At 39.0% G+C, this 27,125-nt stretch overlaps 1 protein-coding gene across 5 annotated transcripts in view; it reads right to left on the bottom strand.

Moving 5' to 3' along the window:
• The window catches only part of Dab2 (DAB adaptor protein 2), a 49,195-nt gene that overhangs the window by 6,133 nt on the left and 15,937 nt on the right, over nucleotides 1–27,125 (bottom strand). For 3 of the 5 annotated variants that reach the window (XM_090332013.1, XM_090332014.1, XM_090332015.1), the window contains exons 2-11: nucleotides 15,721–15,913; nucleotides 14,697–14,836; nucleotides 13,535–13,633; nucleotides 11,028–11,159; nucleotides 10,419–10,499; nucleotides 10,006–10,032; nucleotides 9,706–9,759; nucleotides 8,988–9,050; nucleotides 3,011–3,649; nucleotides 1,815–1,977 (exon numbers count right to left, since the gene is read on the bottom strand). In XM_090332013.1, coding sequence (XP_090188139.1) covers nucleotides 1,815–1,977; nucleotides 3,011–3,649; nucleotides 8,988–9,050; nucleotides 9,706–9,759; nucleotides 10,006–10,032; nucleotides 10,419–10,499; nucleotides 11,028–11,159; nucleotides 13,535–13,633; nucleotides 14,697–14,836; nucleotides 15,721–15,811 — 1,489 coding nt within the window. In that variant the 5' untranslated portion in view covers nucleotides 15,812–15,913. The remainder of the gene's footprint in view (nucleotides 1–1,814; nucleotides 1,978–3,010; nucleotides 3,650–8,987; nucleotides 9,051–9,705; nucleotides 9,760–10,005; nucleotides 10,033–10,418; nucleotides 10,500–11,027; nucleotides 11,160–13,534; nucleotides 13,634–14,696; nucleotides 14,837–15,720; nucleotides 15,914–27,125) is intronic. The other 2 variants (XM_090332016.1, XM_090332017.1) reach the window with 2 other exon arrangements.

Below are 27,125 nucleotides of genomic sequence, written 5' to 3'. Positions count from 1 at the left end.
GCTGTTGTTGTATTTCTAAGACATTTATGACCCAGCTGGAGAAAACAGGGCAAGGATTAAGAAAAAAGGGAGTGTGGCATAAAGCATTACTTTTATTACCTTCTGAAGCTAGATCAAAACACAGGATAACAAGTCAAAGCTGAGAGCTCAGCTTTCTGCAATACCCACTCTTCACCCCCCCCACACACACACAAGATTTGCAAAGGAGACAGTCTCCCAGCTGGGTCTAGCGGAAGCCAGACCTGCAACCTTCCATGGTTGGCTGAGGGTCCCTGCTAGTGGACAGGGGATATACTGTGGGGCTCAGTTTGAGTTCCATGTCCAAACTTGGAAAGATCATCAGTATTCTGCACTTGTATACCCCAAGGCCTCAACAGGGGCACCTAGCCAACAAGCTTCACTTAGTCTGAATAAATTAACAGTTATAGGGTCCAGCTGTATTTTCAAGCTGACTTGTTAAATATTGGCTGTAAAAATTCTTCAGGGCATTGATATTAGACTACAAAGGTCTGTGATGTGATCCAGTCTCTGACAGTGCACGCAAATTCTCTGTCTCTTTCTGTGAAAGGAAAGCACCAACTTGCCTCATGGGAGGTGCAGAAAAAAAGAACAATGCAGAGAGTGGAAACTCAGAGACACATGAAGTATTGCAGGAAAGTCTCTTGGTGGTAAACTCTCAGAATATGCCCTGAACACACTGGCTTATCACACTCACCTAGATTTCAGCCACTCAGAAGTTAGGGGATTATCCCCCCCCCTTTTTTTGCTCCCTACTTCTAAGATGACTAAATAAGCTCATTGTGACAGACTACAATATTTCCTTTGCACAAAAAGGAGAGAGAGAGAGAGAGAGAGAGAGAGAGAGAGAGAGAGAGAGAGAAGATATCCACACACACAGAGAGACAGAGACAGAGAGAAGGTCTTGATGACCATCTCTGTAGGAGACAGGAAAGCCAAGATCTCTAGTCACTTTTACCAAGGAAGAAAGAGAGTTGTTCTTCATCTATGGTCCCACCACCTCCCAAGCCAGATTCTATTTTGAGTCTGTAGGGATGCCAAGATGCATAAAAACAAAGACAGTGGCCAGCGAGACACCAAAGGCTATTGTTGAGATTTCTGAAAAGTGTACCATAGAATGTGAAAAGAACTGAAAGTTGTGGACTGAGTAGCAGGACGAGCCTTCAGACAAAGTCCCTTCACCATTGGCCGCAGGAAGAGGCTCTGGGACACAGGAACCAGAGACTCATTTATCAAGGAGAATCTTAGCACATCCTGGATATCCGATCAAACTCTATTACTTCCCATAACTTGGTGTTCTTTCCAAGAGGCTTACGCTATACCCCTCTTGGGGCATAGATATACTCCTCTTGGGGCATAAAGGCTTCAAAAGGGGATGGAGACACTGAGAGGAGGTAGACCTCCAATCTATCATGGCAGATCACATGGAAAGTATGAACAGTACTGCTTTTCCAACACAAACAATGCAGTAGGCTTTCCCACCTCATCTCTGTTTTGCCATTGAAACTAGTCTTGAGTTCCGAATTCCTGACAACCCTCACCCAGGATGGGAAGCCATTGCTAGTTTTTCAGATACATGCAATACTGAAAAACGAACCAGGACTTCTCATCATGTAGCAACTCAGAAGCCAAATTCCAATTACATTACAGAAGTACACATTTGAAAAAAAGTGCTTGCGATCTCCAGTGTTGCACTCTTGGGAACTTCTATAGAAAGGAAGTCTCTGCTTTCCGAACACAGTCATTTTCCAGTGAACACAGTGGAGCCATTCCTCACTGTACCTCTTGGAACCTACCTAGACCTGCAAGGGCCCCCACTGGGGCAGGAACACTTGTTTTGAAGAGATCCAGAGGGTTGGTCTGTGGGGTTGCAGACTGTCCAGTGGGCGGCGTCTGGCCTGGAGGTTCTGAGGCAGGAGGAGCAAAGATGTCTGATGCAAGCAAGTCATTTGCTGAAGACTGACCAGACAGGGGGAGGGGAAGGGGAGGGAAAAGAGTTACTCAGCAGCAATGAAATACAGCTTTGAGCTGTCTCTTAGTCTTTATCCCAAACTTGAGATCCACATAAAAGGACTTTTTTCTATTACTAATAATCAATTACTTTTTACCAAATCAACAACAGAAAAAGGCCAAGGGGGAAATAAAAAACACAAATCACCTCACTGGTTAACCACTATTCGGAATCAGTGATTGAAAGGCACTTTGGACTCAGCAAACCTACGCTTTGTTCTTTTTACATTTTTATGGGTCAGGTGTTCTTATTGGCTAAAAGCTTGAAGCTAGGAAAGAAAGGACTACTATAAATTAGAATCTTAAGAAATTTTGATCATTCCATTGGGTTTAAATTAGTCCACATGGAGTTGATATACTTTAAATCATTACACAGGCCTGTATATTTCTACATGAGCTTCTTTAAAAAAAAAAAAACCCAGACAACTCTATATCCATAAAAACTACATTTTGAATTGCTTTTGGGTGAAGCTGGTGAGAGTAGAGGTCATTTATATTAGTAAGTTTCTTCAGAACCACTGGGTTATTAAGTCAATATTGAAAAGATGATACAGGCTAGAGAATGTTATACCAGCCTCTTGGCATTCATTAATAGAGTACAACGACTGTGCAGGGTAGGTGTTAGTGTGGGGATGGGAAAAGGGAATCACAAGAACTCTTGCCCCTCCCAGCCCAGAACATGACGATCAAACTTACCAGCAGTATAGAAGCATAGCAGCATTAAAAATGAAACGAAACAACTTGTGTTTAGTATTAAGTGACAAGGCATGCAAACAGAAAGCAGCGAGAGACACTACTGCAAAGCTCAGAAAGAATGGCGATGAAAAAGAAGCAGTCCTGGAGAACCACAGTGCCTCCTCCACCCTCTAGTTCACAGCCACACCAGAAGCCACAAGCGCAGCAGGGAAGAGAGCTCGCATCACACCACCCTCTGGTACACAGCATGCGCTCTGCTAATGGATATGTGGAGAAGACAATTCACCTTAGCAGTCCTTCTGCCTCTTCCTGGTTTGGTACTTTGTGGAGGTGGGATAATGGCTATGGAGTCATGTGGAGAGGACTGCACAGGGCTTTCCAAGTCCTGCTTTATGCCATTCGAAACGGACAGTCCTTTGAGAGGGCTTCCCACAAAAGGGTTCGGGGAAGATTTGGTGTGGAAGCCGTTCTGTTCTCTTTCAGATACCCCATTTTGAGTTCTCCCTGCTGGCTGGCTTTGCCACGGGCCAGCCTGAGATTCCTGTTTGCCAGTCCGGTTAGAGATCTGGTCAAATTGTTGACCAAAGTAATCAACATCACCATTCAGGGGACCATTACTCAGGGGAGTAGACAAGCTACTCAAATTCTCTTTCTTCTGATCTGGAGATTTGAGAGAATCAAACGAAGAGGGTGTCGATTGGTCTGGTTGTGCAAAAGGATCGTCACGGAAAGGATCAGGATTAGGGGTGGGAAAGAAGTTGAGATTGGCAGAAAAGGCATTTTCAGGCAAGAAGGCTGCCTGAGGCTTTGGTCGAGGAAGAGAGCAGGAGGTGATGCCGTTTGTTAAGAATGGATTTTCTTTTAAAGAATTCTGATTGGTGTCGATTTCAGAGTTTAGATCCACTAACAGGATATCTTTGCTTTCCTAGCACATTTGGGAAGAAAAACAAAACAAAACAGAAAAAGAACAAAGCACGTGTTAGTCCATGTTATGACTTCAAATGAGAAAACTATATACAAATGACCAGAATTATCAAAATTCCCATTAGATTTGGTCTTGAGAACCTGGGGGGCTGTTAACCCCTCCCTGTCATCAATGGCTCCCTGAAAGTGTTTACTAGCTGTGGACAAGTTTGCCTCGCCCCTCCCTCCCAACCTCCCTCCACACCTTTTGATTTAAGTCTCAGAGTTGTTAGCCCTTGGTTAAGTGAAATCTTACTGTTCTTGACTCCATGTCCTGCTCACCTTACTTCCTGGACACGGATGGAGAGCATTATCCGCATCCTTTCCATTCTTACCTTTGAAAGTCTTAAGAGAATCGACTGTGTTGATACACAACATCATTGTGTTGGCTACTCAAGATCTATTTCTTGGTGGGGCTGGGAATTTGGCCTAGTGGTAGAATGCCTCCCTAGCGTGCACAAAGACCCGGGTTTGATTCCTCAGTACCACATACATAGAAAAAGCCAGAAATGGTACAGTGGCTCAGGGTAGAACACTAGCCTTGAGGAAAGCCCAAGGACAGTGCTCAGGCCTTGAGCTCAAGCCCAGGACTGGCAAAAAAAAAAAAAAAAAAAAAAAGATCTATTCCTTGATGTGCTGGACTTGGATGTGTGAAGTAACTTTGTGACTTGGTCTTCTTACCTGATGGGCTCTTAGGGCTATTATTATCACCTTCTTCGGTGAATGAATTTATTATTCTATTTTTTCATATTTTATAGTTTTATTTGCAATGCTGAAAATTGAACTCAGGGATTCATGCATGCCACACGAACATTTTGCCATGCTGCTATATCCCTAGCCTCATCGTTCATACTTATGAATACTTATGTGATATGCTTTTGTCAAGTACACTTCTCTATAATTGACCCATCCTTCACACATATCTCCTTAAATGTTTATGGCTGTTGTTGAAGGTGTTACCCAAGTTGGACTATTCATCTCACCATCCCATTTCTTTCTTGGCCCCATTCTATCTATATTTCCCTGTGAGACCAATTCAGATGGCACACAATTATCTTTTGTACATTATGCATAGCATGGCTTAGAGTCGCCTGTGTCGCAGACAATAATCTCAATTATTTAGCATTAGAGTCAATTTATCATTTTTAACGTGAATGTAACAGAGATGTGAGTTTAAGATGTAATATTAATATATGTGAGGCACAGTGATTTGTGGCTCATAATGGTAATCCCAGCTCTACTGTAGACAGGCGCTGGAAGGGTCATGGTTTAAAGATCACCTAAATGAAAAGAGCAAGATTCTATCTGAGCCATAACTATTGCACAAAAGGCCAGGGATATGACTCAAGTGGTAAAGCACCTGTCTAGCAAACTTAGGATCCTAAGTTTAAAACTAGAACTGGAAAAATAATCATCTGGAAACTATAACCAAGACCTAATTCTATTTTCTCTCTATCATACCATAAAAAGATTAAATTTTAGTTACTTGTTATTTTCATTATTATACAAATTTGGGGGCAGATAAAAAAATAACAAACCTATGCCAGGCATCAGTAGCTCATATCTGTAATCCTAGCTACTGAGCAGGCTGAGATCTGAGGAGTGGGGTTTGAGGAGAGAATGGGTAGGAAAGTTCCCAAGAGACTGTCACCTCCAATTAACTACTGAAAAGCTGGAAGTGGTGCTGTGGCTCAAGTGGTAGAGTGCTAGCCTAGAGCACAAAGAGGCTGGACAGTGCCCAGGCACTGAGTTCAAGCCCCATGACTACAAAAAAAAAAGTAAATCTGTTAATCCTAGAACATTCTTCATTTTAATTAGTGACAAAATTGTCATTTCCCCTGGGATAGGAAGAATCACACTGAGAGACCTTTCTGACTGACTCTGGTTCATGAAATTCTAAATTATGCTAGTCATAGAAGATATAAACACTGCCCAGCTAAACGGGAGTAAGGAAGATGTCTGGCATTATTTGATCACGGAGATCAACAACTTTAAAGGGATATTAACCTTTCAAACTAGTAAGTGCAAAAAGTTTCCTTGTTGTTTAGAGAAAAGAGCAACTTTGAAAACAGCAAAACAAAGTATACATCCTATTTTATATCCATAGAAGAGACAACAAAATCAGACTTAAAAATCTTTTATCTTTCCTACTTTGAATCATAAAAGCACATTTTAAAGCCAGATTTCCTCTTTATAACTGGAAGAGTCAATCAAAAGAAAGAGTTTGTAATTAAAAAAATTGATTTAGTTAAAAAGATGGATTGAATAGCCTATCAATAAAGGGATATTTAAACAATCGAAATGTAGGGCACAGAATCACTAAAATAAATCACAAAATCACAAAAGCTTGTGATTTTAGCATTCATGAATTTGCTCTGTGCCACCTCTAGGTTAGGACAGATGGTTGTTCACGGCTGGAAGAACTCTCCTTTTCAACACTTCCGAAGAAGTTCATAGGACACCAAACAGGAGCCACAATGTTAGACTTCGGAACAGTCACCCTATAAGTAAAATGTATAAAGCTCTCCTCAGGTGGATGTGGTTAATCTGAGATCAAGCGTCTACATCACAGGCCATGGTGGATGACACCCCTCATCCACATCTTCTTCAGAACTTCCTGGCTTCTTTGCTTGGCTGCCAACAGACCTACTTCACCACCATTTGAGGACACAGGCCCTGAAGACATATCACTGAATTACAGTCACTGTTTTGTTAAGGAACTCCAGGAAAGGGAGCATAAAGCCAATTGGAGAGGTGTCTGAACAAAGACAAGGCATTAAAAGCTGAGTTCTGTAGCTCTTCCTGGGTTGGTTAATCTCCTGTCCCCATTTCAGCTGCCAAACTGAGGACTTCTCGCCCCAAACCTTTCTGCGTCATCCTGCTATTTCTCACATGTTTTAGCATAAATTTCGTTAGGCTAACTGTCAAAGTGACCCACACTAAGCATCCAACTTCTATCCATTTCCATACACACTTCAGAGACCCAACTCAAATTCAGGTTCCTTACCAAACCCTTTTCCTATTTATTTTTCTATATCAGTTTTGGGTATATACAAGTGTGGACATGATGGCTGAACTTGGTTCTCTGATTCTATCCCTTCGACTGGATTTAATTTCCTTGATATTAGATCATGTCTTACACACTTCTCACACTAACAGTGATTTCAAATCGTCAAATCTTTAAAAGTCAAAAGCACCCACATCCCTGCCCTTCTTTCTTTGTGAAGCATGGTGTTCAAGAACATTTCCAAAAGAAAAAGGTCTAAGTCTCAAGTATACCACTTAAGTTTACAACATGAGTATTATTTAAAATGCACAAAAAGCTTGTGCATCAAATAATATCGCTCTAAATTTGGATAATTTTATGTCTTTTTTTAACTTCAGAAGCATCTTCTAGACCAATTACGGGAAGCACTGAATATTTTCAACCATATCAATTTTATCACATGGAGAGAAATCTATTTCATGACATGAATATGGAGTCAATATGTATGAACACATTGTCGGAGTCTAACCAGCACATAATTATCCCTATTAAGTTTTCTCCTACTTATCAAAATACCATCTACTTTGAATTTCTACATATCAAAATTTCTTAGACTAAAAGTTGAAGACATCTATATGTGGATCATTCATACTGTCTTTCTATTTCCTTTTGCAGAATATTTCAGACATCTTCACAAGCAGGTTAATCAGGCAGCTCTTCCATGCCTCTTCCCTGTAATTCCATTCCATGTCTTTGGTGATTGTCCTCTCTTTACAGGAGTGCTATCCTTAGGAGATACATGGCTCAGATATTGATTTCCTTTGGGGAAATGGCTACTAATACACGAGGGGGTAAAGTTCAGAAATCAAAACTAGGGTGGCTCTTTCATGGCCATCTACGCTAGTATTTCAGTTGACCCAAAGGCTAGAGATCTGACTCAGAAATTATTAGTGTCTGTCCAACAACATAAGTTCCAGAGTTCAAACCTCAGTACTTCAAAAAAAAAAAAAAAAAAAAGGAAGAAAGAAAGAAAAAGCTTTCTCCTAAAACAGTTAACAGACATTATAAAGAATGGATGTTTCAATAGAAAGTTAGTCAGGATTCAATGTGCATTAAACATCTTCTCTAAGACAGGCTTGATAATTCCTCTATATGCCACCATGGTAGTGTGATTCTCACATGGCGAAGCAGCAAAGACTGTGTAGAGCTGACCTAGATGTTTATGCAGTGAGGTTTCACACCCTTGGCATTCTGTGCAGGATTCTGGGGAGTGAGACTCTTCCTCCATCTTTGATCTGCTGCTCAAATCCTGTGACCTTCTGGGTCTTGCAGACTTGGTATTTTCCTGTCTCAACAGACCCTTAGCTAGGTATTTTCTAGAGCAATTATCTGTTTGTCTTGTGATCACTTTTTTACCCTTCATGTTCAAGTCTATAAAATCTCTTCTTTGGGCATTATCTGAACCTGCAGACTAGATGATACTCTGTAACTGATTGACATCAATTAATAAGCTTTGTGGTTAGTTTTAACATCAATTTCCGCTACATGGTAAATTCCTCGACCACAATATGTCATGCATCTTAATTACTGCTGTGCTTGCCAATAAAAAATACTCAAAACAATGGTAAGTATACAAGTTGCCAGATGTTATTCAAAATTATATGAATAATCTCATTTGTAGCCTGTTTTAGTAGATCTGAAGACTGAGGGGTAAGTCTTGTTCTTGGGTAAAGGAAGGATTTTGTCTGAATCAACACTTTCTTGCCTATAAAAGAAAATTCTGGCCCATTCTCACACAGCCAATCTACAAGGTTGAGAAGATCCTACATACTATAATGTGTTATCAAAAATAACCATTTTTTAACAAGGACAGACTTTAATTGAATGCAACTGAACCTCTTCTATAAGTCATACTTTATGCCAAGCTTATACCACCAAATATCAGTAAGAGAATGAAAAACATTAAAAAAGGCCAAGTAGCTTCATGATTAATATACTTCCTTCTAGTAGGCTATGCCAGGGTTATTGCTCAGTTGTTTCTTCCCATCTCAAGTAATACCAAGAAGGACTACATTGCCTGATCTTTTGCTCAGATTTAACCTCTAAGCACAATTATTGTTTCTGAATGAGTGCTGATAACTTTCTATGGTGATTTAAGATTAGTATGTGTTCTAGAAGCGATTTACACTTTTAGTGGAAAAATCAGCAGTGATCTTCCAATTTCCAATGTGATGTTCAAGATTTGTGGTTAATTTCCAATTTGAGTTAGAGATGTCATTGCCATTACATTGCAAATTTAAAAACAAACACTTACTGTTGGACTATTTAGGTCAGGAGGTGTAGACATGTCCCCAAACAAATCCATCTGGTCAATACCCTTAAAAAAGTATTTGGATTAGATTCAGATGTGTCTACCAAAAAAAGGATTACTTTGTATATTGTTGTCATTGATGTTTTCCTAAACTAAGGAAAATAGTTGTCAAGATTGGATTTGCATTCAACTCATTCAAAGTTGATATTGAGACATTTAGATCAAGAAGTATATACATGTCTCCAAATATATACATCTGGTTCAGATTGTCTGCTTAAACGAGTATTCTGTATATCAACATACATGTGGCACTTATGTATAGGAAAATAACTGTCATGATTGGATTTTCATATGGATTCAGAACACAGCTGTTATTAGTAACATCCATATGAAGGAGAATCCGTGATAGATGAATAAGAGACATAAAACGTCTCATATAAGCTAGATGCTGGTGGCTTAAGCCTATAATCCTAGCTACACAGGTGGCCAAGATTTGAAAATTTTGGGTCAGAGTCTGTCCAGGCAGATCAATCTAAAAGACTCTGAGCTCCCATAGACCATCAGAAAAGCTAGAGCTGCAGATGTAGCTCAAGTGTAGATTGTCAGCTATAAGCACAAGAGCCAAGCAAGAGTGAAAGGTTCTGAGTTCAGGCCCTAGGACCAGCACACACACACACACACACACACACACACACACACACACACACAATCACAAACATACCAATTTCAGTTTGTTGGTTTGATCGTCAACAGTCATTAGGGACTCGCTTCCATTCTGATGAAAAAAAATAAGGCAAACATTTCAGTATTTTGTTGACAAATTTTCTCTACAATTTAATTGCCTTCTACCTTGGCCTATTAAGCAGTTATGATTTTTATATTCATTGTTTAACTATATACTTTTCATGACTGAAGAGATTATAACAGAGCTCAGCTGGGGTGAAGAAGGGTCTGGGCCTGTAGCAAGCATGGGTTTATACACATCACACACAATTCATAGGAAGTAAAGATGAAGTTTTACCTCTAATGCTTTGTTGGCTTCTTCAGCCTGAAAAAGAAAGATAAAGATATATATATAGAGAGAGGTTTTTAGGCATAAGGGAAGAAGAATCTCGTACATTTTTTTTCCTTATAAATCCCAGACTTGCAGAGAATTTCTAGATTTAAGCAAGGTTGACCTACAAGGCAGTCCTCAATGAATATAAAGCTTATAGAGAGAAAAGAGTAGAGCCAGGGTCCAGAGACCTAAAGTATCTACTACACATTGCCCTATTAGATTTCCAAAAGAAAAATCATTAGAACAAACAATTATATACTTAGAAGAATACTATAGAATTCAACTCTCTGGGCAGGGCAAATGTTGTAGTTACAACATTAAAAGTAGTCCTGAATATAATGTTCATCTCAGTAAACTTTATATCCAGTAGTACTTACCTTTTTCTTTTCTTCTTCCTTCTTCTTTACATTATAGATAACTTGGAAAAGGTCTTTCAGATCGACAACTAATGGCTCAGCCTATGGTAAGAGAAAGCATTACTAGATAATGTTTTATCCTCGATATTTGGTTCCTTTGTCTCCCATCAATTCTCAGGAGTAATTTCTATTTTCTCTTAAACCTCCTTCTATCTTCAGCTATTAAAGATCTCCTTATCCCTACCTTTACCTTCAGATACATAAAGAATAGCAATGTTGATAAATATAGTCTGTAAATATTCAGGAAAACGGATTTCACAATTGGATTTTCCAGATATTTAAACAAAACATGACTGTTTTTGAAATACTTTCAAGGTTTCTGGAAATACTTCACTATTTTTCTAAATTCAGCATTGACCTCAGAAAATACTCCATCCTCAAGCTTCTTGAGATACACTCCTGTGTAAAAGGGACATCTTTCAAACTCTTTTTAGGCTGTTAGCCATTCTCTGAATTATTATTGGCTCATGGAAACATTATTAGCCTAAGGAACTGTTTTCTAGTTGAGTGACAGACATTCCTACACTCACCAGAGGACGGATCTCCAAGGGGCCCACATTTAGAGCTTACCTGTTGCCCTGTTTTTATGGCAAAAAACTGGTGCTGTCCTTCTCCTCCACACACATAACCAAATGCCCGGTTGTCTGTCACATCCCGAGCAATGAAAGAAATTTTATTTACTGGATGTTCATGCTCTATTACCTTTAAAAGGAACACAAAGAAGGGCTTATTGAGGAGAATAGAATCTATTGACAGGTTAGCATAGTTAGGCATCAGATTCACTTATAGAGGCATATACAAAGAGGTGAAAACGCTCAAAGAAAGATATTTTAGTATGTGGTTGAAGGCACATTTACTCTTGCTAGGAAGGTTTCCAAAAAGGATATAGGTTGGAAAAAAAAACCCCACTGTATCAAAGGATTTCTTTATCTAGAAAAGTATACAGAATGATTCTCTGATGATGCTTCCAAGTGGAAGCATGTGTAGCATGTATAGCGTGTGTGTGTGTGTGTGTGTGTGTGTGTGTGTGTTACCAAATGCTGTCATCAAGTATTTTTCTACTATCCTAAAAGATCCATCTTATTACCTAGGAGTTGGCTGTGGCAAGGACTTCCATGTCTTTGTAGTGTCCCTTCCCCTTGTTTCTTCTCCCTCTTATTTCCTACCCTTGGTTTTGTTGTTTTTCCCACCCCCAAACTTATATTGATGTTCACTTCTTCAGAGTTATTCGTAGAAACAAATACTGTTTGTTTCTAAATGTTTCTGACCACTGAAAAGATCATATTCATATTTTGAGGAGAGAGAGAATGCTTGTGAGGGTAAACACCACTATTCTCTGATAAGCCTGGAAAATGAAAGCTAAGAGTTCAAGGATGATGAGGATGAGAGTAATGCCTGCAGGAGAGGGGGGGGAAGAGAGGGAGAGAGAGAGACAGACAGACAGACAGAGACAGAGAGAGACATGAAGAGAGAGGCAGAGACAGAGAAAGAAAGAACACACACACCTGGAGGTCCTGGTCCTGACTGGTCCAAGTTAGAGATGAGTATCTTTACAGAGGGATGAATAGTAACTAAAGATCACACACTTTCTTGACAGGAACTAACTTTCTTATTTTATTTATATTTTTATTGTAATTAATAGAAGGGTTACATTATATTCACCAGAGAGAAGGTGTATTACTTCACAAACATTGATATCCTTTCTCATGACATGGTCCCCATTTCCCTCCCTCCTCTCATCGCTCTTTTTGATTTCCCCCCATTCCCTATCCAATTTCAAATAACCAATTAAACACATATAAAATATATCAGATAACAAGGCGAAATATTGTAACAATATGATATAACCAAGGGATAGCAGAAGAGATAAGCAATCACTCATTATATGGCTTTTGTTTCTTTATCCTGGAGGTCCTTACATTTAGTATCATACTATTTGGCCTTATGTCTCTAGATTTTGTTCTATTGTAAATCTCTGCTAGGAGAGCCCAAGGTTTCTACTGAATTTCACAAATGAGAGATACTCTTGGGCCTATGTTCCTTTGAGTCCGGCTTACTTCACTTAATATGATTTTTTCTAAGTCTTTCCATTTCCTAACAAATGGGGCAATGTCATTCTTTCTGACAGCAGCATAGAATTCCATTGTGTACAAATACCACATCTTGAGGAACTAAATTTTTTCATTGTTTTGAGATAGGGTCTTACTAGGTAGATCATGCCGGCCTAGAACTTGTGAACCTCCTGTTTTAAGAATAGAGTATGTCACAACAGTGCAAACATGTTTTACAAACAAGATTTTAAGTGATCAATATTACAATGTTATATTGAGCAGAAGAAAAAAAACTATTCTAAAAGACTTGACCAATGGATAAGGATCAGAAACCAGCAAAAGAAAACAAGAAGGTATAAGGTATATTGATATGTGAATAGAACAATAACAACTACAATATAAACAAGATTGCATTCACGGGTAAAGAGGCAAGGAAAAAAGCTATTTAAAAAAGCAAGATGTCACAAAATAGCTGCTAAGTTCAGGTGCTCAATATATTCAAATAAAAAAAGATCTCATGCATATCCCATGGAAGCAGGAATACCCATTGGTTAAGCATATACCCATTGGTAAGCTGGAATTATCCGTGATCCCTGTGCACTTGTATATCTCATAGGAAGTGAATTTCAAAACAGCATGTCAACAGTATGTCTTTTTTTTTTTTTTGCCAGTCCTGGGCTTGAGCTCAGGGCCTGAGCACTGTCCTTGGACTTTCTCAAGGCTAGAGCTCTACCACTTGAGCCTCAGCACCACTTCCGGCTTTTTTCTATGTATGTGGTACGGAGGAATCGAACCCGGGTATTCATGCATGCTAGGCACGCACTTTAACCACTAGGCCAAACTCCCGGCCCAACAGTATGTCTTGACTCTTGACTGTCTATTTTACTTACTGCCTATTACTACTGGAGAAGTAAATATAAGCTGCTATTATTATTATTATCACAAAACTTAAAGAAAAAAAATATCTGATACTCAAGTAGTCAGACTCCGCTGGTCAGAGAAGTGCCAGTGAATGCAAATTCTTACCCCAGTCTTTTCATCAATTATTTTTATCCCAGAAAGAGAAATGTTGACCCAAATCCTTTGCTTGTGCTGTCCCTGAGATCGACCAGCTGCTGCCATTCCCTGGGTAGGCAAATAAGAAAAGATATCTCATTTAAATTATATCCTATAATGTACTAATTTCTAATAATAACCATTTTAAAAGACGATTATCAACTTCATTTTCTGCTTGTTTGTCATTGAAGAAAGAACCAGTAATCAGAATAACAGGATGAAATAGAAGACATTAGGCAGATCATTCTTTCCTTAGCAATGTGAACCTGAAATAAAAAAAAAATCACTCCTAGTCTGTGACATCTGAAGAGTCATTGGTAAACAAGTATAAGGGGCTTGGGCAGGCATTGGTGGCTCATGCCTGTAATCCTCATGACTGAGGAGGCATGACTCAACTGGTAAAGTGCCAGTGTTGAAAATGCTAAAGGATAGCACCCAGGCTCTGAGTTCAAGTCCAAGTGCTGGGAGCAATAACAGCAACAAAAATCTATCTGTCTGTCTGTCTATCTGTCTATGGGACATGGACCAGTAGTAGATCTGTTAAGGAGAGCCCATATTAAAATAGTAAAGAGATTTAAAAATTCAAAACAGTCAAGGTGCTAACTCAAAAGAACACTAGTCTCCAGGTCAAATTCTGATTTTTTTCAACACCTCTTGCATAAAAAATACAGTATTCCATTATGTTCTGTGCAAAGTAAGATAAAAACAAATAAAACCTCCATTTGTAACTAATTAGTGAAGGAATGTGGGAGACTGTTAGGATAGGTTTGGTTTGTCCAAGGGCTGTATCTGCCAAGTGAAAAAAGCATCTATAGTCTAGCTATCTTTGATTAAATCAGATCTACAAGACAGTTATGTAAATGTACACAGTAACTCAGTTTCAGGAAATGAGACACTGAGGGCCAGGGATGTAGCTCCATGGTTGAAAACTGGGTTTGATCCTTACTAACACTCTCTATCAATCGGTCTGTCTATCATCAGCACACACACATACATACACAAAGAAATAGAGATATCATTAGATCAATTGTTCAATTAGAAAACTTTAGTAACTAAGACAGGTAAGAAAGATTTCAAATAAGACTTCCTATGAGTGCTTGCTTAAGACGCAAACAAACCATTTCCCCTTTACCTTGAGTTTCATCATAGAGTCTTGGCTCATTTTATCTCCCCTCGCATCTGGAACATCATCTATACCAATTAGCTTGGCCTTATATTTTACACCATCACCTTTGAACCTGGCCAGCAGATACTCATCAGTCTTTTCAGAGCCTGAAAAAAAATACAAGAGGAAGGTTATATTTAAGTGCCTCTTGTAGGTGTGACTAAATGTGTTCCAAAGTCCCAAAACTGGGATCAACTGCACTACAATTGATCATACATAGGATATTCTACCTGACTTATTTTTCCTTTTTTTTTTTTTTAAATCACGGTTTGGACATTGAAAATGGAGTTGGGGTTGGGAGAAAATAAAGTCTTAAAAATGAGAAGCTCATGGGAACCAAGGAGAAGGTTCGTGAAAGAATTATCACAATTTTGAAATGTAAAGAGGATACATTTGTTTTTAAGAGAAGGTAAATAATCTGCTAAGAAGTGACTAACATTATGAACTGAAGGACAAAGGAATTGTGAGTAAACCCTAGACAATAACTGACATTGTAATCCCACGTTTTCAACTTCTTTTACTCCCTTTAAAAGGTTATGTGTTCTCATTTCCAGAACTAAAGGGCAGTAGTGGAAAGCCTGCAAGTCTCCAGCTCTGAGTCATTAAGGGCTCTGACACTGTATACGAGGTCATATATAAGATCAAAAGAAGACACTCAAATAAAATTAGGATCTTGATATATGTATTTTTTAAATGATGGCTTCAATAAATAAATGAGCAAATATACTTCTGAAAGATAAAACACAGAATGGATAATTGCACTAATAATTGAAGAAGACCTTATGAAAGCTTGTCATTTAGATCTAAGTTGGTACACAGATTCAATGATAATCCTGTCACACACAGGGTGCACCTATCATTGTACCTGTTGAACTTGAGCTAATGTGGTTATCAGGCAAGCGCCAGCTCTTCCTCTACCCAGATTTTCACATTTCTTTGGAGGGAACCACATCTACCTCCCCTTGCTGGCCTCCAGAAGCTTTTTGCATACCTTTCTTCTTCTCCTTCTTCGATGGAGCTTTAGGTGCAGCCTGTTGGTCAGGCTGACCATTGCTTGCACTGGTTTCTACTTCGTTAGACATGGCAAGAAGGCAAGCAGCAAACACAAGCACCAACAGACACGCAGTGACACCAGGCGATTCCCAATGAGCAGGTCTCAAAAGAACATAACCTATGACACACACCTGTGGGCAGAGTTGAGAGGCACAATGAGAGCAGAGCATGGCATACTCAGGCTTTACGCCACTAAGATCTACAGCTAGTGATTGTCTGCCATAGTTCTGTGGGTTTAAGGTTCTTCTCTAGCAGAGATCCTCAGTACCTCAAAAGAAAAGTATGAGGGTGAGTTATTAATTTTATCTTGGTCATACTGATTAATACTTTTTAAATACACATACACACACACACACACACACACACACACACACACACACACACACACACACACACACACTGTCTCCAGAACTATACAAACAACATGCCTTAAAAGATCTGCTTTTGACATTCATACCCTGTACCAGGATTAATTTCTCATTATCTGTTGTGTGACTTGTTCAGTATAAATACTTTTATGTTCTACTTTAGTACTGCCATCTCCAACATAGTTGTGTTATACATTCTCAAGTAGCTCTCCCCGGTCAGAGTATCACAGACATGAACCACTAAGCCAGGTGCTTGTAGCTCACACCTGTAATCTTAGTTACACACTGAGCTCTGAGGATCACAGTTCAAAGCTAGTCTTTGGTCAGACTCTTACCTCCAATTAACCACTAGAAAACCAGAAGTGGAGCTGTGGCTCCAAGAGGCAGAGCACTGGCCTTAAGCACAAAAGCTCAGGGACAGTGCCCAGGCCCTGACCTCAAGCCACGAAACATTAAAGAATAAATAAATAAATGGAAACCTCTGTTTCAAAAGGCTAGAATGAAAGGGTGGAATGTCTATGCCTGGAGTCCTAAACCAAAGAACTTTACAACTCTTCCATATGACTGCCTCTGAGCTATAGCACTCCTCCAGCAGGAAAGTCCTTTCCATTCTGTGCCATACCAGACCATTCCTATGTGAGTGTTTTAACTGAAGGACTACATCCATCTCTTCAAAGGTTTGCTGTTTGTTAGATATCTAGGATAAAAACCAAGTCTTGAGTTTTCACTTAAGTTAAATTGCACTTAGTCTGATTCATGTCAACATAGTTCCTTGAATGTTGTGGTCAGTTCCTTTCATTTCCAGTTCTAATAGTCTTTCTAGTCTTAGCAGCCTTTAAATGCACAGGCACATACGCATTGCCATGTGTACACACACCTCCCCCGCCCCAACACACACATCTATGCAGATCAATATTACCCAGATGATCTAATTTAGAGTAGTTAAGTTTGCTCAGTTTCCTGATGGCAGGCAGTCAGAGAGGTAGTCTGTCAGTCACCCATGCAAGACTTAGGAGGGGCTATACACTATTAACCTTGTACTTGAATTAACTATCCACAGTAGACCCATGAATATTATGATGTAGCCTTTTTAAAAAAAATTCTAAGGGTAAAACCCAAAGCATAAAAATTTCACTATCTCTGAGTGGCAGAACCAGGGTTCTGTTCCACATTGTCTGGTTCAAAACCAGACTTTCTTGCTATTGGGTGAGTGTCACCTTTGAAGACACATTCTAACTACAGAGGTGCTCTACTATACATCTATTATGGTGCCAAAAAGACATATCCAAGTCCTGATTCCCTGAACTTTTGAATATGACTGTATTTGGGAAAGGAGTCTTCACTATTATAAACAAATTACATGTCTTGAAACAGATAGTTCTGATTTTTTTTTTTTTTTTTGTCGAGGGACTTGAACTCTGGGTCTGGGTCCCTGAGCTCTTCAGCTCAAGGCCTACCCCAGTACCACTTGCAGTTTTCTGGTGGTTAATTGGAGATAAAAGTCTCACAGACTTTTTAGTGGCCAGGCTGGCTTTGAACCTTGATCCTCAGATCTCAGCCTCCTGAGTAGCTAGGATTACAGGTGTGAGCCATGGTGCCTGGCAGATTGTTCCTATTTTGAGAGGGGCCTTCAATCTAACGACAAATGTCCGTATTTTTAAAAGGCAGTGGAGACTGAGACACAGAGATACACAGAAGAGAAGGCAATGTGGAGACAATTTGAGCCAGTGGAGACAATTTGAGCCAATGGAGACAAACTGGATTGATCCATCTATAAACAAAAAGAACCAAGTACTCCCAACACAACCAGAAGCAAGGCCTTACACCTGGAATCAATTCTCTCAGTGATTCTAGGAAGCATCAACTCTGTCATGGCCAGGTGCTGGACTCTTGCCTTCATGGCTATAAGAGAATAAGTCTTTCTTTGTCTAAGCCACTCACTCAATTGGTAATTTGTTACCACAGCCTTGGAGAGCGAGTACTTCTCCACTCTGTATGTCTACATTAGCTTTAGTGGCTCCTAAATGTATTCCCTGGTGCCAACTTTTTAAAAAATCTTCTGCGACAACCTTGAAACCTCAGTCTATGACTTGTGTTTACTAAATGGGGATGATAACAGATTTATGTTGAATGATTAATTTTCTCCAAATATTAGAGTAACAGAAGTTTTCCTGTTAAATGCTAAAATGATTCCCCTTTTAATTTATGACAAAAAAAATTGTACTTCCATGATGAATGTGAGACACTTGAGACTATTTGGTTCCACCTTATCTTCAGCCTCATTTCCTTTCACTACTATGTACCAATCCCAAATTCCTTGTTTCTTTCGGAATGCTGTGGGGTTTTCATTCCTTACATTCTCACAGTTGCTAGCGGCATCTGGCCCACATCCTTTCCCCCAGTTACCTGTTTGTTCCTGAAGGACTGCACTGAAGCTCTTCCTTCTGCCTATAACTACATATGACCATCACATGGTGTTCATCTGACCTCTGGCCTACACTCTCAGTGAACTGGGAAAACTCCACTATTTCCATATAGAAGCCATTCGTGTGGATGGTGATCTGGACCAGTGTGGATATGAAGTTTCTTTTTTGTTTGCTCTGGGTATAAATTGGCATGTGTTATTTATTTGGGATGTGAGTTCTGCCAATACTGGATTCTGGAGCAAGATTGATAAACCGGACATGGGAATTGCACATTTCTGCTTGAATCACAAAAGCTACTCTTTCCTTGAAGCTCTGGGGAAGAAAACCCTCAACTCCAACAGCGGATCATCACACAAGCAGCAAGAATTTCTTCTTAGAACAGCCAGCACATGTGGACCTGTAGACCTGGCCTTCTCATACTCCCCGTAGAAAATGCCACCATCTGTCCAGCCTCAAGGCCCAGGTCTTCAGGAGGACATCAACTCCAGCATTAGCCCAGCGGCACTAAGCCATGCATTGATGACTTTTTCCTTTCTTCCCCTTGGATCTAGAGTAAAAGTTGTTTCCTGTTCATCTTCTCCCCTTCCTTACCCTACATCTTTCCTCCTTTCCTTTCCATTCTCACTACTCATCTTTAGTCTCCTTCTTACATAGGCTCTCACTATGTACCCAGGCAGGTCTCTTAACTCATGATCCTCCTTTCTCATGACAGGCATGACAGGCAGGTGCCACCACACCTGGGGTAGTTTCTTCTGTAGTTTTATTTTTCCCTCCACACATGAATTGGTATGGTATCTCTTAACCATATCAGTTATCCTGATAACAACTTTATATCCAGTGAAGGCTTAATATTGAGGCTGGACTGGACTTCAAGAAAAATAATGGTAATACCCATCTGTTTTCATTTTATAGTCTACAGAATTATGCATTAAAGATAACCCAAATATGACAAGTCCAGCAGTTTAAGCATCCATCTTTGTATGTCTTAAAAGGTATAAATTTTGGGGGGCACTCAGAGCATCACTAATTTCTTAGTCCAAGAACACAAACTATATGAATGTGTAACCAGATAGAATACATTCTATTCTCCATGCAGAAAGCACCTTCAAGTCTGCCTTGCTTAAATCAATACTACTGCGAGCTCAACAATGTAGAAAGAAGATGAGAGAAATCATGGGAGGATAAAAGCAACCTACTGTTAGAGTTTGTTGTCTATCTTGGAGGCCTAAAGTCATACTTTCCTCTAGGACATTATAACTGACAAGAAATGTCTTAGCTCATTAACTGTCGTGATTTCTTTTTATTCAAAGTGCTATTATAAAAAATGGAAAGGTTTCACAAAGCACTTTGACAGTCTGAGATCTCTTGATAGAGACTTACATTCAAAACTCAAAGTCATAATCCTTCCAACTATGTTACATAATTATCATTTGAGTCCATAAAACATTTACAAGGTTTTACAATGAACTCAGTTTTGGAAAGAGACCAACTTGGAAAAGAGATCCTGACAATTTCTTTTGATTGCTTTCTCAAACTAGGGAATTAGTGAAGGAAACATATAAGTTGCATTAAGCTATGCAGCATGTTTCAAAGTTCTAGTGTGATAAGCATTTTCTTACAAAAGGGAACACGTGAGCATAGGACAAGGGGGGATACTAATCTTTCAATCTGTTGGATTGATTCCCAGTCCCGTCCCTTTGGCTGAAGGAACATAAAGTTAGAAACCATACACTGGGGGTGGTGGAGCAGGGGCAGGGGGTGTGTCATTATAAGACAGGGATTACAAATGAAAGGTTAAAAATATACAGAATTCACAGGAGCAGTTCCTCATCTAAACACAGCTGGACTGTTATTCTAGTTCTCTCGGGCCAGTAGTTCCCTTCATTAGAAGGCTGAAAATAAATTAAGTAGTGTATCTGGAAACAAATGAAAATGTAAAATTATTCTATAACCTGACTCTCCTTAAGGACCCATATGGAACACAAAGCTACCAATGAAGCCTTGATATTTTTTTCATATATTTTTATTGTAATTAATAGAAGGGTCACATGATATTTGCCAGATAGAAGGTGCATTAATTCACATACATTGATACCCTTTCACATGTCTTGGTCCGCATTTCCCTCCCCCCCACCCCCAAAACATGATATTTTTTTAAAAAAGGCTACCCTTTGCGAATGATGGCATCTAGCTGAGGAATGTGAGAATGTCTTCCTTTCATGAATTGATAGACGACTCAGAGAGAGAGAGAGGTTTGGAGTTTGCAACCTTTCTTTCTTTTCTTTCTTTCTTTCTTTCTTTCTTTCTTTCTTTCTTTCTTTCTCTTTTCCTTCCTTCCTTTCTTCTTTCTTTCCCTTCCTCTCCCTCCCTCTCTTCCTTCCTTCCTTTCCTTCTTTTAGAGTTTACTAGAGGATGTACATGGTAGGTTTTAGAATTTTATCTTACAAAGACCAAGTTCTTTCCACTAGTTAAAAGTCAGCTAAAGTTTAGTCCTTAAAGTCCTAGTATTTTCCAAATTGGAAAACCCACTGTAGTGGATAATGGTCAGCTGAGACTTTCTGGAGACATATTTGGCTGACACCTGCTCATACCTGCTTGTCCTTCTCACTAGTAGGTCTGTCATTGCTCTCAGCAATGATTCCAAGAATCTGAAGCAAGTTTGCCAGTCCCACCCCTCCACCCTCTCGGCATGCCTTTGTACCTTAATTATTCAGAGAAGGCAGGGAGTTCTTGACCAGTGTCAAAATTCCAGCAAAAGAAATAATGGAATTAAGGAATTAATGGTGACCCCATTCTACCAACAGTAGATTATGGGACTTTAAAATTAAGAGGAATGGTATGAACACTAGATATAGTCAGCCAATGCTGGAGGTGTGATTCAAACAGAGTAACCACCTGCACTATCAAGTAGAAGGCCCTGAGTTTAAATCACAGTGAAGCCCAAATAAGACAGGAAGACCTCCACATCCGTGAGTTCTCTAAACATAAGTGCAGAATACTGCAGATCAAAAATTATTATTATTATTATTGCCAGTTCTGGGCTTGAGCTCAGGGCCTGAGCACTGTCCTTGGACTTTCTCAAGGCTTAGCACTCTACCACTTGAGCCTCACACCACTTCCATCTTTTTCCTATGTATGTGGTACCGAGGAATCGAACCCGGGTCTTCATTCATGCTAGGCAAGCACTCTGCCACTAGGCCAAACTCGCGGCCCCTCAAAAATTATTTTTATGAACGTGTATATGAAAATAGAACAATGAAAGTCGTGGAAATGATTTTAAGACAGGAAAAAGGGGACTCAAAAAAGAGTGACAGATGAAACAAGGCTGGTGGGTTATCTTGTTTACATGTGTAGAAGTGTCGCAATGAAGCCCCTTTGTGAAACTAATGTATGTTAAAAAATCTTAATAAAAATATTTTTTAAAATACCACCTTATATTGAACATGTACATTTTTTCTTATATCTCATAAGCAATACAGCAAGTATTCCCATAGCTTTGCATTATTAGGTATTATGAATTGTCCAGAAATTATTTGGAATAAGTATGAGAATTGTGAGGGTTTGTATATAAGAATATTGAACGTTCATGGGCCAGGAGTTTGGCCTAGTGGTAGAGTGCTTGCCTAGCATGCACAAAGACCCGGGTTCGATTCTTCGGTACCACATACATAGAAAAGAGCCAGAAGTGGTGCTGAGGCTCAAGTGGTAGAGCTCTAGCCTTGAGAAAGTCCAAGGACAGTGCTCAGGCCCTGAGCTCAAGCCCAGGCCTGGCCAAAAAATCAACAACAACAACAAAAAAAAGAATATTGAACATTCAAAGATTTGGAATTGGAGCGGCCCACATACATACAGAGCATTTAAAACATTTATCCTGGAAACCTGAAAAGCAGATTGTGTCTCCATTTTATGTTAATAAAATATAGTCAACAAACAAGATCCATCCCTAAGTAAGCTGCCAAATTCAAAACTGAATCTTAGCATATGTTTGTTTTGCTTTAATAATAAATGTTTCTCTCGACTTTTTTATTTTCTTAAATTCCACTCATGTTGACATGTATTTTTTGAAAACTCATGCTTATTTTAGCTTTAACATCTCATTTAAGTTTTTAGAGAGAACCATATAAAATAGAGCAAGGAAAGAGAATTAAGAAGACCCAAGAACAAAGCAACATAGCTATGTTTTCTGTGTGCCCAGTACTTTGTACTGGACAGGGGACTTGTTTCCTTATCCTGTGGAATCTGCTGCATGTCTCAGCTGAAGTGCTGAATAGGGCATGTGAAATATTAAACAATAAGACAGACCTTGGGTCCAGAAGGGCAGCAAAAGGCTGGCCACTGTCTCCAAAGTAGCCATTTGAGAGCAAGACACTACGTGAGATGCTGCAGCAAGGTTAGGATAAGGGTCAGAGACAAAACAAGAGGCGAGGAACACTGGGGATATAGGTCAGTGGGAATACACTTGCTTAACATGTTTGAGATTCTGGGTACTATGTTCAACGTGGTGAATAAATAAAACTCTTCAAAGAAAAGACAGGAAACAGAAAGCAGTAAAGGGTGTATGGGTCATCTGATTGTTAAGTGGCTGATTAGGTTAAATCTGTTCCCAGCAAACTCTAGACCTCAGAATAGGACTCTGCTGTCCTATTGTGAGATTGTTCAGTCTACTAATCTATACAAAACTCATCCCAGGGAGACTGAACCAAGAATATCCTCTGGGCTTGGGGATATAACAGAGTGGTAAAGTACTTGCCTAGCATACATGAGTCAGTACCAGCAGAAACAACAAAAGAATGCTACGTGGTCAAATTCTATATTGTTACTGGATTCCTTTTTTTTTTTTTTTGTCCCATATAAGATTTGTACTTGGTTAAACTGCCCTATCCATTTAGCTGCTTTGGCTAGATCTAAGACACAACTGACAGATCAAAGGACTTACATTGAGTTCAGTACATTCTCTACCATGCAGTGCCTATCTGCTCTTCCCCTTTCCTCCTTCCCTCCTCTCCCTCTTTTTCTTCTTTATCCATTTTTCTTTTTCTTTCCCTTGATTATTTTCTTCCACTCTCCCTTCCTCCTACTCATCTATCCTTCTTCTCTTCTGTCTCTGCCTTGTTTCTAGCTCTTTTTCATTTTTGTGTCTGTCTAACTGTCTGTCTCTCCCCTTCATAACATGAAAGACCACTTCATTGGAGTTCTGTGTACAGACGAATAGTCACTGTATTGAAACAGCTGAGTAAAAAATGTCTGCAAAACAAATCCTAATCTTCCTACCTCAGTTAATAATCAGAGCCTTGGTGAAAAAGGCTGCTGTGCCCTTCCTCTCAGCCTTCCATATTTCCACAGTGTTAGGGAGCACAGCAGCGCTTTGGCCCCTGAGCTCTCTCCTTAGGGACTAAAATCCACCAGGTGTTAGGGTTATCTGTAGAATCATCTACACTCAGTGGCGGCCCTATATCCAGAGTCAGTACACAGTGACAAGGCAAAAAGGGGTCCATAGGCCTCATGTGTGTAGTTTTGCAATGATAGTCATAAAGCAGACAGAAATGCACTTTAAAGAAAAGTTTTCCAGTGTTCTTCAGTAACTGGAGTGGGCAAATACAATGGATTATTTTTAAATATGAATTTAGGAGAACTTTACTGTGTAATGTATTGCCTGTGATTCTAGCATGCAAGAGGCTGAGGCAAGACAATAAAACTGATGCCCAAAACAAACACAAACAAGAAGGAACTCTGGGATGTGTACGGGAAAATGTGAACCATAGGGTTTAAGGGGCAGTGAGCAGGGCAGAGGTAATGTGGATTGGAAATAAAACCTAGTGAATACCTAAGGTTTACTTTACAGGTGACACATGTACAATAATGGTCTGCTTGCTCACGGCAGGAAGGGTTAGTTAAGAGGTTAATGAGTCAGATAAAGGAAAAGGATGCAGTCTCTAAACTGTTAATTTCCAGCTTAACACACTGACATTATTCATACCTTTTCCAATAAACTCCCCTTATCTTCTTATATTAAGGCAAATTATGTCAGCAAGCAATTTTTAATGGCTATTCTTCCTAATCTAGAAAGATAACTCTACACAAACTAACTCCTTTGCCAAACTCCAAGCTAGTTTTTTTTTTTTATTGAAATCACAGAAAACCTACCAGTCAGTGCACAAGAATACTCCAATTGTGCTTTCTGGTTCCCATATGAAATGACCCTAAGTGTGTACAGGGATGGTGTCTGTATGTAGTTTGTGGATCTCGGGGTGTGGCTACTTATTCATCTCAGCCTTGCTGGGACTTCACTGTGATATGTTTGCACGTGCTTCCTATTATACCTGCTCCATTTTTACCCACTGATGATTACAGTCATTGCCTTTCAAGTCTAACAGATAATATAAGAATTAAAGCATGCTATTTAGAAGAATGAGCTTATTAAACATTTAGCTGTAAATAAGGGGCCATATGCACTAGTCAAAATACTTTATGAAATATACCATATCCTCGGGAACTTTAAAAAGCAAGCAGGTAATCTTAAACTTTCCTCTTTCCAGAAACCAGCGTAAGAAATACTGCCTGAGATTTGCTTTCTTCTTTAATAGCCTAGCTGAATTATATAAAATCCCGATGCGGTTTTTCTTTCCAGGCAGAGCCTCAGATTTATATAATCCTCAAAGCCACCGCTTGAGTGTTGCCCTACCTTTTATAACTCATGTTTCAGAGATGTGCTGAGCTTTGAAGAATTTGAAGGAAGAATCAGCTGCCCTAGTAACATCAGTGTAGAGCAGTCAGTCTGTAATGACTGCAGTAATTGTATACAGAAAGGTGGAACTCTGTGTTGTTACATTTCTATATGTAGACCTAAATTCTGTAATATTTCCTGCAGTTATATAGACTCGACACAAGATACATTTAAATTATCTTGTTTTGGCATGTGGTGTTTAGATTCCAGGTAACGTTCTGGTAGAAAATACTCTTTGTTTCATTGCTCAACCTACTTATAAGATTGATATTAACCTTCCAGGAGAAATTTTGTCATTGGCTTGCGTTTTCTGATATGATCTATTCTAGTGGGGAAAGATTTTGCAGCCAATATGGTATTTGGATTTCATCATCAAGAATATTGGTGGCCCTGCTAACTCCAGTGTTTGATAATAACTTTTTCTTAGAAACTACTTATTGTGGATTATGGTTACTGCCATCTTTTTTGCTTAGTATATTTATTATCACTTTAAGAATGATTCTTTGTGATTTAGTTTATTTCTCTTACAGAAGACTTGGTTATTTTAAAATATGACAAAGAAAATAAGAGTCCTTTAAAAATATCTGAGGAGACTGGATGTGCTTATAAAATAAGAATTCAAAAGAACTATGTTGTGTAGTGCAATATCTACCTATGATTCTAGTACTCAAAAGGATGAGGCAAGAGAATCATAAAACTATAGTTTTCAGCTACTATTCAAGAAGTCTATGAATCAGGAGACCTGATCTCTAAACAAACAAACAAGAGATTTTTTTCTTCGTAAGATTCTAGGTTTATAGAGAAGCAGCAGTCTGAAATCCTTTCTCTTCTTACTACAAGTATGCTAGTAGGCTAAAGTTTAAGATACTTCCAGAATGATACTGAAAAGGCCAGGAAATATCTTTCCAATATATAAAGACACTAAGCTCATTTGTTAACTTTTTACTTCCTGGCCAAATTAGATGGGTTAACAAGTAAGAAATTCCTACCAAACCTCTGTTTTTGATTTAAAACTTACTTTGTTCCTTGAGATGTTATTAGCATTACCTTAATTTTGAAAATTTACAACACAAAATCCCAAAACAATCTTGAAATGACTAACTTACCTACCTTGGAATTTTGCTTTGTCACTAAAAACAATACAAATCTCCAAGAAACTACTGCAGAGTGAGCACTAGAGCAACTGAGTTGGAAGAAATGCCCAATCATGACGTTTGAAAAGGTTATTTCAGGTCCTCCGTGTGTGAAGAGATTTCAGGACAGGACCATTCCTGTGTGATACCAAACATTACAGAATGTGTCTAATCCACAAAAGAAAAACCTTTCAGGAAGTCAATTCCTATTATATTTCTGACAATTCCTTAAAGTGACCTTTCCAAGTCAGAGGGAAATGGAAAGCGTTGTTTCAAAGAACTAAGAATTCTTGGGGGGAAAGTATCACACACACACACACACACACACACACACACACACACACACACACTGAACTGACTGCTCTTCTTTTGTATCTTTTGTGGTTATACAGCTCTCAGAACTCAAGAAAAGACCTGAAAGATTACCTTAATGTGTGAAAATTTTAATACTTTGTTTTCTAGATTTTGAAAATTCATACATACACCTATGACTTCATATATAAATGAAAATAATATAATAAAACCATTAAAAACTATTAAACTGAGAGGTGCAGAGAAAAGAGTTAAGAAAGAATAGTATAGGTGCATTTGATTAAAGTACAATACATATATGTATGAAGATGCCATAGTGAAACCCCTTTGTACAATACATTTATGCAAATAAAATAAGATATTCATAAAAACTATCCCAC

The sequence above is a fragment of the Megascapheus bottae genome, chromosome 4 (assembly GCF_031878675.1).
Source record: "Megascapheus bottae isolate mThoBot1 chromosome 4, mThoBot2.hap1, whole genome shotgun sequence".
Classification (NCBI taxonomy): domain Eukaryota; kingdom Metazoa; phylum Chordata; class Mammalia; order Rodentia; family Geomyidae; genus Megascapheus; species Megascapheus bottae.
The sequence above is the reverse complement of the archived record's forward strand: the minus strand, read 5'-3'. Positions and strand labels throughout refer to the sequence as shown.